This window comes from Helianthus annuus, chromosome 11 (assembly GCF_002127325.2).
Source record: "Helianthus annuus cultivar XRQ/B chromosome 11, HanXRQr2.0-SUNRISE, whole genome shotgun sequence".
In the NCBI taxonomy this organism is placed as follows: Eukaryota; Viridiplantae; Streptophyta; class Magnoliopsida; order Asterales; family Asteraceae; genus Helianthus; species Helianthus annuus.
This window is the reverse complement of record NC_035443.2, coordinates 32,610,647-32,624,200: the sequence shown is the minus strand read 5'-3', so window position 1 is coordinate 32,624,200 and position 13,554 is coordinate 32,610,647. Positions and strand designations below refer to the sequence as shown.

At 40.9% G+C, this 13,554-nt stretch overlaps 1 protein-coding gene across 1 annotated transcript; it reads left to right on the top strand.

The window, feature by feature from the left end:
- The first annotated feature begins 5,385 nt into the window (after positions 1 to 5,385).
- Positions 5,386 to 8,851, top strand: LOC110919601 (protein NO VEIN). Its single transcript, XM_022163872.1, has 3 exons — positions 5,386 to 7,257; positions 7,374 to 7,486; positions 8,518 to 8,851. The coding sequence occupies exons 1-3, from the start codon at positions 5,386 to 5,388 to the stop codon at positions 8,849 to 8,851; spliced, it is 2,319 nt and encodes a 772-aa protein (XP_022019564.1).
- The last annotated feature ends 4,703 nt before the right edge of the window (positions 8,852 to 13,554 follow it).

The window sequence follows — 13,554 nt, the reverse complement described above, 5'->3', positions numbered from 1 at the left end:
TCACGTTTCAAAGGAAGGAATGTCTGGTACATGTCATACTAGCCTGATAAGCTGCCAAGGCTGCAGCCACCTGGGCGTTGAGTAATTCCTCTAGCTCAGCTTGAGTCATATGGATTTCGCCATGTCCACCACCGCGGCCTCCACCACGTCCACCGCGTCCACCACGACGACCTCCACCACGTCCGTTCATGATCCTATAAGTATGGGAAGAAGTAACAAATTAACAGACCATTTCAAGCGGATGTCAAGTATTGATATAGCATTCACAGTTTTCGAGGTTCTAATACAACATTGACTAACAACGCGGGATTCCTTTTTCACACTAGTCGAGATTTACTGGGACTCACATGCACCTCACGTTGTTATTATGTGTGCACCCATACTAATAACCTGATTTGCATGCTTATCTCAGTTCCTCCCTACTCATGTTAAAAAGGTTTCCCCAAATTCATACAGTACGACCGTCGATATCACAACATAGAGCATGTAAACCCAAGAAGAGTTCTACTCTTAAAAACACGTAGTATAGACAGATAGCATAGTAATTCGTATTGTAATATCATGTGTGCGTTCGAGTGTGATACTAATCATGAGTATGTACTAGCTATGCATTAGTAAATAAAGACGAACCTTGCTGTCTGGAGCTGAGTGTCATGGTCAATGTCGGATCAGTTCAGTTATAGTCTGGTTTTGTAAAACATTTTAAAACCAAGTTCGCTATAACCAGTGGCTCTGATACCAAACTGTCACACCCCCAAATTACCACCTAGGGAGTGTCCCTGTTAGGCGTGTGACGACTAGCAATGAGCCACCAATTACATTGAATCACAAGTTTGAAATAAAGTTCCATCATTTAATAATACTGAAATCCCAAACATAAGTTGTTCAAAAACCATAGGTTCAGCGGAAGCATTAACGTATCACAAAGTATATGTTTCACACAACCAAAGTAAATAAATGTTTGTCAAATAACTCAACAATGCAACCATGACCACTCGCGCCCTCCAGCCAGCAAGTTCCTGCGTTCCAAGTACCTAAGGACCTACGAGCATGTAACACGTGTATCAGACAAAGCTGGCGAGTTCACAGTTTTAGAAAACGTTTGTTACCCGTTGTATGTAAAACAGTTCAATAACCAATGCAAGTAATATTGTTAATATCTCAATTCCGAACAATGACGGCTCCTGAAATACACGACTGCCCTTCCCACGTACTCCTATCTAGTACTGGGCCAGACTGGGTCATTAGTTCACCTCCGTCCTCTACAGGCACGGGGTGAGGGTGCCAAACCTAAGTAGCGCTACTAACTAATACCCGATGAGGGACTTACAAAAGATGATAGGTGAGAATATTAACCAATATACCCGTTTTTACCCAAAGACTTATCCCCCCATGGGATACCCACTGACTGTCCCCAACAACTGGGACGCATGCTCGAATGTAGTGAACTCACCTTTGGTTTGCTCGGTAAGAACAATGCACGTTCCAAGTTGATCAGTTAGTCCCTAATGTGATTACCACTAACCGTTAGAATCTCATTTGTTTTTCCAAAGTCATACATGTACATACACTTGTAACATTTACACGTAATCACTAAATACACATTTGGGTTTTCATACATTTCACATAGCATGTTCACGTTTAACATAGATACTTCGCAACCTTACACTAATAACCAAAATCGTTGTGCAACCCGGGGTATTACCCGCGGCCCAAGCCTTCGCCAACCCAACCCGTTTGGTGACCCAATGATACGGCCGTGGGCCACTACTACGCATGCTATCCGACCACTTGCTGGCCCACCACACCGGTCCAGACCAACAGTTTTACGGCTGGAGTCCAGGCCCCACTCGATTGCGTATCAAGATGGGTTGTGCGGTTTGGGCCTGGTGTGCTCGAATCTAAGAATGGTCCAGCCGCACTTACCCAGCTGTCATTTTACATGCTTTCATAGAATGATCAATCCTTGTGCAATGTGTGTGGACATGTGCATGCATGGGCTCAAGTGTGTGTGTGATCTACTAAACAAATGAATCATGCAAGTCTCATTCACTGCCATGATATTTCCACTGACATGCCCATGTGATTTGGTTTCACACATGGGCTGTCATGATCATAATTAAGGTATTGAGTCTTGTGCAACCATGTGACCTCAACTTTATGGGACCTTTAAAACCGATTGTCATTAATGTTCATTGTACCCTCATCATTCTAACCTCCTTACTAATGACACAGAAATAGTCAGCAGTTGATTTGTTTAAAAAGTAGCCTACAGGAAAGCATCAAGTCTAGAACTATAGCTATGTGTGTGTGTGTCCAGCAATTATGTGTGTGGCAATTAGTCAACATCACTGAACAACATCACTGAATCATGTACCCAATTTAATTTAATCTAGACATCAACATCCTCATGTCATCACATTATCCTTATCACTTAGGCAATTGAAATCATGGATCCTAATAGCAAACAACAAGCATGTTCTCGGCCACGCTATAAACAATCAGAAAACATTCTCTCGGCTAATCATCACAAACAGTTCATAAGCATGCTGAATCAAATAACTCAAGTAATTCATAACAAGTCATAACGAATCACAGCCAACGTAACTATAAATCAGGCGCTCAATGATGCATGCGATCATGTAATTGAAAACTTAAACACACATGACTTTACTAACCAGAAATCTCGACTGAATAGATGTTGATGCGAAGAGGGGGGGTTTCTCCTGCCGACGAGAACAATAGAGGAGGTAGGGTTTGTTTAAGTGTGTTGATATGCTACGTAAACCCTTGTGTACATATCTTCTAATAACTGGCCCCCAAACAGTCAATTACCCACATGCACTTCACCCGGCCCAACCAATATTTCAGTATGTTTATACATATATGCAATCGGCCCACATGTTTAAGTAATAAAAGTCTACGTAACATATAATATGCAATCGGCCCACATGTTTAAGTAATAAAAGTCTACTTAATCGGCCCACAAAAGCTTTAATTAGACTTGTGTGAATTTGGGCCTAAAGTAACATGTAACTAAGATGAATGTGGCCGCATTTACTCGTGGCCCATAACGTAACCAGTTATCACCCCCGCTTAAAGGAAAACGATGAGGATCTTAGAATCGTTAAGACAAACGACACTAACCTGTAAAGTTCGGGTTGTCACACTTAAGCACGAACTTTCTTGACCCGCAACATTCTTCAAGCATCTTCATCATCGGTGACCACGAACGTGATCACCAAATCCGCATCATCCTCGATCTTGACCTCCTTGTCTTGAGCATCCTTCTTTCCATCTTTCTCTTTAGCCTTTGCGTTCGTATCACCCTTTTTCTTCATGTAGTCGAAGTACCATTCAAATAGCTCGATGTAGTGAACATACGAAACCTTCATCTCGAACCCGTCATCCTTCTCGTACCCATACTCTAATGCAACTTCAGCCCACGAGTCATCTTCAATAACCTTTTTAATTCCACCCTTGAGACTCACAACCCGGTACAGAAGAAGCAAATTCACATCCCTTCCGTCTAGCAATTTGGGTGGCATGTCTCTAGGTTTAACAATACCAAGAAAACTTGGCAAAAACCATATCAAGACATCATCAAAATTCGCATCATAAAACTTATCATATCCCGCCAATTCTTCGTGCATCAAGAGCAAATCCAACGGTTCTAAGCAACTATCCATAATTAAACCGTTTTCGATCACGTCATCTTCATCTTGGGAAAGGACCACCGCCCTTTCACGTAACTCTTGCTTCGATTGGCGAGGGTTATCTTTCATGCCCTCGTAGTAGATCATAAAGCAAACTTTTTGCTTTCTTGAAAACACAACTTCATCCTTCTTGGTTCCCGATGTACCTTCACCGTTTGCTTTCTTCTTTTCTTCACGCTCCTTCTTAAATTCTTCTTCATAGAAATCTTCTATGTATTCCTTAAGTTTCTCCTTCTCCATCCGGTGACCGTTATCGACATCAAAACGATCATAGAATCGATTAAAGTACTCCTCTTCTAGATCAGCATTTGATTTTTCTTCATACACATCGAAACTCCTAACTTGTGCACCGAACATTTTTTTCAACATACACTTGTCACCCGTGGTGACCGTCTCGATCCCTTGGAACAACAATTGTTCCAAACTTAGAACATTCTTCTCCATTCTCGGTACATAACTTACACATGAAATCGTTTTCTCTCTTCCATCGACCGGTATTCTCACTTCACCAACGCCATGAACAAACGAAAAATTCTTCTTTTTCTCGTTCGTGATTACCCCGAAATGCCTCTTGAACCGTTTGAACAAACTACGGTTCCCGGTCATGTGTGTCTTGAAACTTGGATCAACGACCCACATTTCGCTAAACAAACCACCGCTCGTACCATCGACTAAGTAATCATCTTCTTCCGGTAACGGGCCTAAATTGATATATTTACTAGGGCAAATGGAGGCTATGTGCCCAAATTGTTTACAAATAAAACATATCACCCCGGCCTTCCTCGGCCGTCCAACCGGTGCCTTCCCTTTCCGGTTAACTTTCTTTCCAACGCCTTTAGGAACCTTCTTCTTCGCATAATCCTTCCCGGATGACTTCACCGAACGTTTGGTTGGCTTCCCCTGCGCAACTCTTTTCCCAAGGTTGCAGCCCCGGCCGCACTTTCCAACGTTCCCAACATTACTACTACTTCCGATCTCTACCGCTTTTCCTTTACCGCGAAGACAAACATCCCCATGATCACAACCCTTTCCGTTTCCCTGTGAACCTTTGGCTCTGATACCAATGTTGGTATCAGAATCATCGGACACCCAGGACCATTCGGAACGGACCGGGTTGTCATCGTACTCACAATCACAATCAACCAAATAACAACGTTTGCAGAATTGCATTGTAACAGTAAATGAAAACAGGAACAATGAAACAAACTTACTGCAATTGCCGAATTAAATATAATGCACAGAATCAGTGACTAACTTCGAATAACTTCATAAACTTCAAGTGAATTCGGTACATTGAAAAACAAAGTTACAGCCCTATATATAACACTGTGAACCGGTGCCTGTTGAAACGACGTATCCCTTAGTGAAGCGATGTGTCTGTGGTAACTACCTTGCCAATCGGTACGTCTTGTTTCCCCTGATAACTGCTGCTTCGGTATTCACATTAATTCGTCTAAAACGGGCCCAAACTAAGCTGATCCAATACCGAGACCTTCTGGACTTATACGACCCAAACAGAAAAAACATAAACGTGGCCTCAGGCCCAAGTTTGACGCAAACAATAAACATAATAAGTGTTTGACCCATTAACTAATAAACAATCATAAACGTAACGCGGCCCGAACAAGAAAGTCGTGATTAACTTTTGGTCTTCATTAAGTCCAGAAATATGCTTAATGATTCGTTGATCATCATGAGGAAAGAAATAACCGGAAATGGTTTAACCAATGTTACAATCGGGAATGAAACGCTGACTTGGTTTGTTGACTCCCGGAAATTGCAGGCTAATGGTATTCGAAATGATGTAAAATTTACTGAAATTTCAATTGCTTTGGCTCTTGAAGTATTAAAAGACGGTACTTACAGTCCAAAGTTAGATCACCAATATGTTTTTGCATTTCTTCCTCTTAGAACATATGGTTTGAAGTTTATAATCCAAGGCGATTTTATTCTTCCTTCTTCAAGAGAAGAAGTTGACGGTGATAGTCCATGGAACCAATGGTTGTTATCCGAGTTACCAGATTTGTTCGTTAGTGCTGAACTGTCATTCTGTAGCCTTCCTGGTTTCAACAACTGTCTAGGAAAGGCCGTTTCCGTCTTTTTAAGCTATGTTCCTCTTGTAGGTGAAGTGCATGGGTTTTTTGCTCAACTTCCCAGGATGATCATATCGAAGCTATGTGTGTCCAATTGTTTGCTTCTAGAAGGTGAAAACGACAAGTGGGTCCCACCGTGTCGGGTTTTAAGAAACTGGAATGAGCAGGCTCGAACCCTTTTGCCTGATAGTTTGATTCACAAGCATCTTGGTCTCGGGTACTTGAATAAGGAAATAGTTTTATCTGATACACTCGCATGGGCTTTGGGTATTGAGAATTACGGGCCTAAAGTTTTGGTTAAGATTTTAACTTGTTTATTGCATACAAAAGAAGGTTTAACGTCAATGAGTCTTAACTGGCTATCATCTTGGCTTAACGAGTTATACTCAATGTCCCTTCAGAACTCGGTTGATTTCAAAATTAGCTCTGATATTATGGATACCCTAGCAAAGACACCCTTCATTCCTCTTCTAGATGGTTGTTACGGTGCAATCAACGAGGGTATGATTTGGATGAATTTAGATGGTGCATGGAACAACAATCTAGAAGCTTTTGCCAGATTGTTTGCGAATCTTCGAATTGTTAACCCTGCACTTTTTGATGGTTCAGTCACTGAGAATTTAATTCAAATGCTTTCTAAAGTTGGTGTTCAACGGTTATCTGCACATCAAGTAGTAATAACACATGTTTTGCCAGCTATTTGTGACCAAAAAAATACAGTCGGTAAAGATCTCATGATAGAGTATTTATCGTTTATAATGGTTCACCTGCAATGTACTTGCTCAGATTGTTGTATAGAAAGGGAGCACATAATCTCTGAGGTTTACAGTAAAGCTTTTATCTTGACAAATCATGGCTTCGTTATACCTTCTGAGGTTGCAGTCCATTTCAACAATGATTTTGGGAATCATATTGATATCCGTAGGTTGATCAGTGGCATTGATATAAAATGGTATGAGGTTGATAGAAGTTACTTGAAGTATAGTTCTATGCGTAACTGGAGGAAGTTTTTGAAGGAAGTTGGAGTCACTGACTTTGTGCAAACTGTTCGAGTTGAGAAAACTGTTTCGTCTCGGCTTTTTCTCACAAATATGACGAGGGAGAAAGTGATGATTCCACCTGGATCAACTGTTAGTGATTGGGACTCTCAAGAGTTGTTTGATTTATTAGCAAACGTGTCATTAAGTGGTGATCGTGAAAAGTGCAAGTATCTGTTGAAGGTTTTTGATAAAATTTGGGATGATTATTTTAGTGATAAAGTTGAAGCCTTTTGCAATATGGATGGAGAAGTTAAGTCTTTTAAGTCTTCACTAATAAGTGTTCTCGATGAGTATAAGTGGGTGGTTTCTAGCTTGGATGGCAGGCTTTGTTATCCTCAAGATTTGTTTTATCATTGTGAGGCGGTGTGCTCGATTTTTGGCGATAATGCTTGTTATGCCATCCCAAAGGTCAATTTGTGTTTCCCTTTTCACTTTTGAACCTTTTTTAAATTGTAGAACTTCAGTATTTTCACCTCGTGGCTTTTTTTTTTTTTTTTTTTTTTTTTTTTTTGTATATGCAACAGATTCGAAATGCGAAACTGGTGACTAGCGTTGGTTTCAAGAGTACGGTTACCCTTCATGATGCTTTATCTGTTCTTGATATCTGGAAAAGATCTGCTACATCTTTCAAAGCTAGGTATTTGTTTATTGGGATTTTGTATTTTCTATATCGTATAGGTGGCAATTTTGATCAATTTATTTATGACTTTGGGTTTTTGTTTTATCTTAAATGGGTCAAATCAAAATTTAGCTCAAAGGGGAACTTGTCACATGGGTTGAGCTGGTTAAAACTTAGGGGCAATTTCATATATACCCCTACGAACTTGCAAAATATCATATATACCCCTGCAAATTTCATATATACCCCTACGAACTTTACAAAGTAGTTGAAATATCATATATACCCAATTCATTAAAACCAATTTTACCTTTATTTATCTATAACTTTGAAATCTCATATATGACCTTTAACTTCAAATATTATATTTACTCTTTTCTAGCTTAAATCATTTAGCTTACATATTATATATGTGGAGGATACTATTGTTTATGGAAAAAATAAAAACATAAAAACAAAAATGGATAAAAAAAGTGTAAGCTTAAAATTTGTTATATAAAAATATGAAGTTCAAAAAATAAGTGTAAAATGGTTATTTATTAGATTGTTTTTAATAAAATGGGTATATTTGATATTTTAACTATTTTGTAAGGGCATATATGATATTTTTAGTTTTTGTAAGGGCATATATGATATTTTTAGTTTTTGTAAGGGCATATATGATATTTTCCGTTTTTGCTGGGTATATATGAAATTTTTCAAGTTTGTAAGGGTATATATGAAATTAATCCAAACTTAAAAGACTCACAAAGTCTATTTTTAAGCTTATCACTTTAAATCCTTTGATTCAGAAGTTAGACTATTGTCTATTACATTCATAATTAACGCATTATTTGTTTATAAAATTCCAGTTTATCTTTAAATAATAAGAAATGTACAAAAAATGTGTTTACGGGTCAACCCAACCCGACCTAAACTGGATCGTACAAAAAAATGCATTTCAACCCAAATCTTTAGGCGATATGCTCATCTTGCCATCTCTACTAAATCATAAGGTACTTCTAGTCTATCACAAATATTTTATGACAGCTTATGGCTTTTCGGACCAGCATATCACAGATGTCCAGATTCTACTCGTTCATATGGAAAGAATTGGTTTCTTCCGATCAGAAAAGCATGGCAAACTTTAGCAGTGGGTCGTTTATTTTTGTCCCATTGTCTTCTGTTTCTTCAAGTGAAGTTGTATCGGGTGTACTCTTATCCCCACAGGACGTGTATTGGCATGATAATATTATTAATACAGACTGTGAACAGAACAAAATGTTAAGCAATTTATATCCAAGTTTTCGTGATTTTTTTGTTAATGGATGTGGAGTAAAGGAGAACCCGCCTCTTCTAGATTACCTTTCGTTTTTACACCATTTATCCACTGTAAATTCTTAGCAGCCGAGAATATTTATATATTTTAGGAATAGATTATTTTATTATTTTGAGATAATCATTGTATAATTAGGTGTATATCTTTTCCTATTTTCATGGATGTATTCTGCCCTATATATAGGGTCTTTGATTGTGAATAATATACACAGAAAACATTACATCCTTCAATTGCTTTTATGGTATCACAGCCATAATCGATTCTTAATATTCCTTCCTTTTCTTTTTTTTTCGTTTCAATACCCACCGGATTCGTTCGGTTTCTGTCATCATGCCAAAAGATGATGATGATGATGCTGAATCGTCAAACAAACCCGCCCCACTTCACCCTGCCTACTCTGTGACGAATATTCAATCCAAAATCCGGACTTTGGACGGAACTAAGGTTACGTATTCGCAATGGGTTAAACTTTTTTGCCTTCATGTTGTCGCTTACAAGGTCGAAAACCACATAGACGATTCAACCCCTCCAGACGCTAAATCACCAGAATACGACCAATGGAAAGAACTCGACGCCTTGGTCTTGCAATGGATCTACAGTACCGTTTCAGACGATATTCTGAAACGACTTATGGACACTACTGTAGCCAGAGCGGCTTGGTTAAAACTCGAGAAGAAATTCTTGAGTAATAAAAGGCTCGCGTTGCGGCGCTCGAGACACGGTTTTGTAACCTCACATTGACAGCTTGTTCCTCGGTTGATGATTATTGCCAACAACTGTCCGATTTAGCTAACCAATTGGCCGACGTGGATCAGCCCATCTCTGAATCAAGACTCGTTCTTCAACTTGTTCGTGGTCTTCCGGCCGAATACAACACCACTGCCTCCTTGATTAATCAGCAGGGTGTTGATTGGGACCAGGCCATAGCAATGCTAAACGATGAAGTTATCAGGATTGAAGCCCAAAAAGGAACCCAAAACACCGTCTTGGCTGCTACTGCACCATCGCCGACGCCTCCTACTGGTTCATCCGCAGCACCCAGTCAGCAGCAACCGGACTACTCGTCTTCATCTTCCAATCGCAGAGGCAGTCGGGGACGTGGTGGCTCGTATAATCGAAGGGGCCGTGGCAGGGGCCGCTCACAGCAGCAGCCGGCTTGGAATTCATACCAGGGAACACCGCCGTCTTTCCCAAACTGGGCTTGGTGGACAACCCCACCGTGCCCTTATCCTACTCAGCAACCACAATGGAACAAGCAGGCAGCCCCACAGCATGATGCACAGGCCCACTATTCAGCTTTTCCTTCGGCCCAGTTCAGCCCATACCCATCTGGATTTCAGCAGCCCATCTATAACCCCATGTGTCCAACTGATTTAGCTGCTGATATGGCCAATCTACAGGTTAACTCTCCAAACACGGGCTGGACTTCGGATGTTATGGACACAGGCGCCGAAACCCATGTCACCAACGAAAAAGGTAAAATCCACATCCCTGATTCTTTTCCTGTTTGTCGTAATATTTTGGTAGGTAACGGCATGACTTTACCAATTAAAGGATCAGGTACCGGCTTTCACCCCTTACCAAACCGCACCTATATTCTCCCACATATCCTTTACAGCCCCCAAATAGTTAAAAATCTTATTTCCGTTAGACGTTTTACTCGTGATAACCAAGTGTCTGTCGAATTTGACCCGTTTGGTTTTTCTTTGAAGGACCTCAAAACTAAGAAGACACTTTCTCGCCATAATAGCACCGGGACTCTCTATACGTTCACGCCTCCTCAACTACCGCCTCAAGCCACCTTCATTGCTTCCCACCACTTACCATGGCATGATCGTCTTGGACATCCCGGGGCGCAAGTTCTAGATATTTTAAATCGTAATTTTAATTTTCAATGTAATAAGGACAAAAGTCATCTTTGCAATTCTTGTCAACTTTCGAACAGTAAAAGATTGCCTTTTCATTTATCTAATATGTTTACTTTTGCCCCTTTTGATATTATTCATTGCGATTTATGGACTTCGCCAATCACGAGTAAAACATGATATAAGTATTACATGGTGCTAATTGACAACTTCTCACACTTCGTGTGGGTTTACCCCCTAAAGTACAAGTCCGAAACCTTTCCCACATTTGCCAAATTCCATCAATTAATTTTCACCCAATTTAACCGTAAAATAAAAACTTTTCAGTGTGACTTAGGGGGTGAATTTGACAATTTAGCATTTAAAAATTTTGCTCATCAAAACGGTTTACTTTTCCGTTTCTCATGCCCCCAAACATCATCCCAAAACGGTAGGGCGGAACGCATGATACGACGCCTTAATGACATTATTAGGGCCCTTTTAATTCATGCGAATCTCCCTCCTTCGTTTTGGGTTGAGGCATTACACACTGCCACCTACCTTCACAACATCCTACCAACCAAAAGGCTTAATTTTTATACACCTACCTTTGCCCTTTACCTTCGTCACCCGGATTACGAACACTTACGAGTGTTCGGCTGTGCCTGTTACCCTAACACCTCAGCCACACAGCCTCATAAACTACACTATAGGTCCGTGCGCTGTATTTTTCTCGGGTATCCACCCGACTTTCGTGGCTACCGTTGCTTTGACCCTACTACAGGCAAGGTCCACATTTCACGCCACGTGACGTTTGATGAGCATGTGTTTCCTTACACTATTCCTCACTCACCCTCATCCTATAACTTTTTGGATGACCCTACACCACCCGGATTCACTTTCCATAGACCGTCCCCCCAAGCCCAACAGGCCAAACCTAACCAGCAGGCCCAACCTAACCAACCGACCCAAACACCCATCTCCGACTTACCTGTCCACCCGGCCCACCCTGTTACTGCCCCGTACACGTTCACCTATTCCCGCAGACCTCGTCCGTTACCGATACCACAGCCCATCCCATCCCCTGGCTTATTACCTCACACTGTTCCTACCCCGGCCTATTCTACTACCCAACCTACCACTTCCACTTTAAACCAACACCCGATGACAACAAGATCCAAATCCTGTGCAAACCTGTCCTCCATACACCACACCACCTCTCTCTCACCTGTTCCCACCTCTTATGCCAAAGCTCTAACTGATCCAAATTGGTTGCATGCTATGCAAACCGAGTATTCGGCTTTACAGGATAACGAAACATGGGAACTTGTTCCCCGACCACACGATCACCCTGTTATCCGATGCATGTGGTTATTTAGGCACAAATTTAAATCAGATGGGACATTGGAACGTTATAAAGCACGGTTAGTGGTTAATGGTAATTCTCAAACGGTCGGTGTGGATTGTGATGAAACTTTTAGTCCGGTGGTCAAACCTGCCACTATTCGTACGGTTTTGTCTTTGGCTGTGTCACGGGCCTGGTCTATTCATCAACTTGATGTCAAGAATGCTTTTCTACACGGGGAACTAAATGAGACGGTCTTTATGCATCAACCACCGGGTTTCTATGATAAACGGTTTCCTGATCATGTTTGCCGCCTGAAGAAATCGTTGTATGGTCTAAAACAGGCTCCACGGGCTTGGTATACCCGTTTTGAAAATTTCATCACATCCAAAGGGTTTCGTAGTAGCACATGCGACCAGTCTCTCTTCGTTTATCATCAGGATGCTTCGAATATTGCTTATTTATTGTTATATGTCGATGATATTGTTCTTACAGCATCTAATGATCGTTTATTGAATGACATCATTGGCACACTCTCACGAGAGTTCGCCATGACGGATTTAGGTCGTTTACATCATTTTTTGGGGATCAAGGTTACTCAGCAGAAACACGGTATTTTCTTGTCTCAGGCCCAGTATGCTAAGGACATAATTGCCCGCGCGTCTATGTCATCTTGCAAACCATGTGCTACACCTGTTGATCTCTCTTCTAAGCTTAGTGCAAATGATGGTCCCTTGTTCTCTGACCCGACCTTGTATCGCAGTCTTGCGGGTGCTTTGCAGTACTTAACTTTCACTCGGCCAGATTTGTCATATGCAGTTCAACAGGTTTGCCTCTTTATGCATGAGCCTCGAGAGCCTCACTTTGCGTTTATGAAGCGCATGATCCGTTATTTACAAGGCACCATCGACTATGGTTTACGCATTGTTAAGTCAGGCTCACATAATTTAGTTGCTTATTCTGATGCGGATTGGGGTGGATGTCCGGATTCAAGACGTTCTACATCAGGTTATTGTGTTTTTCTTGGTGACAATCTTATTTCATGGTCTGCTAAAAGACAACCTACAGTCTCACGATCCAGTGCAGAGGCCGAGTATCGAGGTGTCGCCAATGCAGTTGCTGAAACATCGTGGATCCGAAATTTACTCCTCGAACTTCATACTCCATTGCAGCGTGCATCTGTAGTGTTTTGTGACAATGTTTCAGCAGTTTATTTGTCCAATAATCCGGTTCAACATCAACGAACAAAACACATAGAGATAGATATACACTTTGTTCGAGAGAAGGTTCGTCTTGGACATAACAGAGTTCTTCATGTCCCTTTTGCTTTGCAATATGCGGATATTTTCACCAAAGGATTATCTCGGGAACTATTCCAGTCATTCATTTCGGTCCAGCTTGAGCGTCTGTCCTCCGCCCGCTCAAACTGAGGGGGTGTCTTAGCAGCCGAGAATATTTATATATTTTAGGAATAGATTGTTTTATTATTTTGAGATAATCATTGTATAATTAGGTGTATATCTTTTCCTATTTTCATGGATGTATTCTGCCCTATATATAGGGTCTTTGATTGTGAATA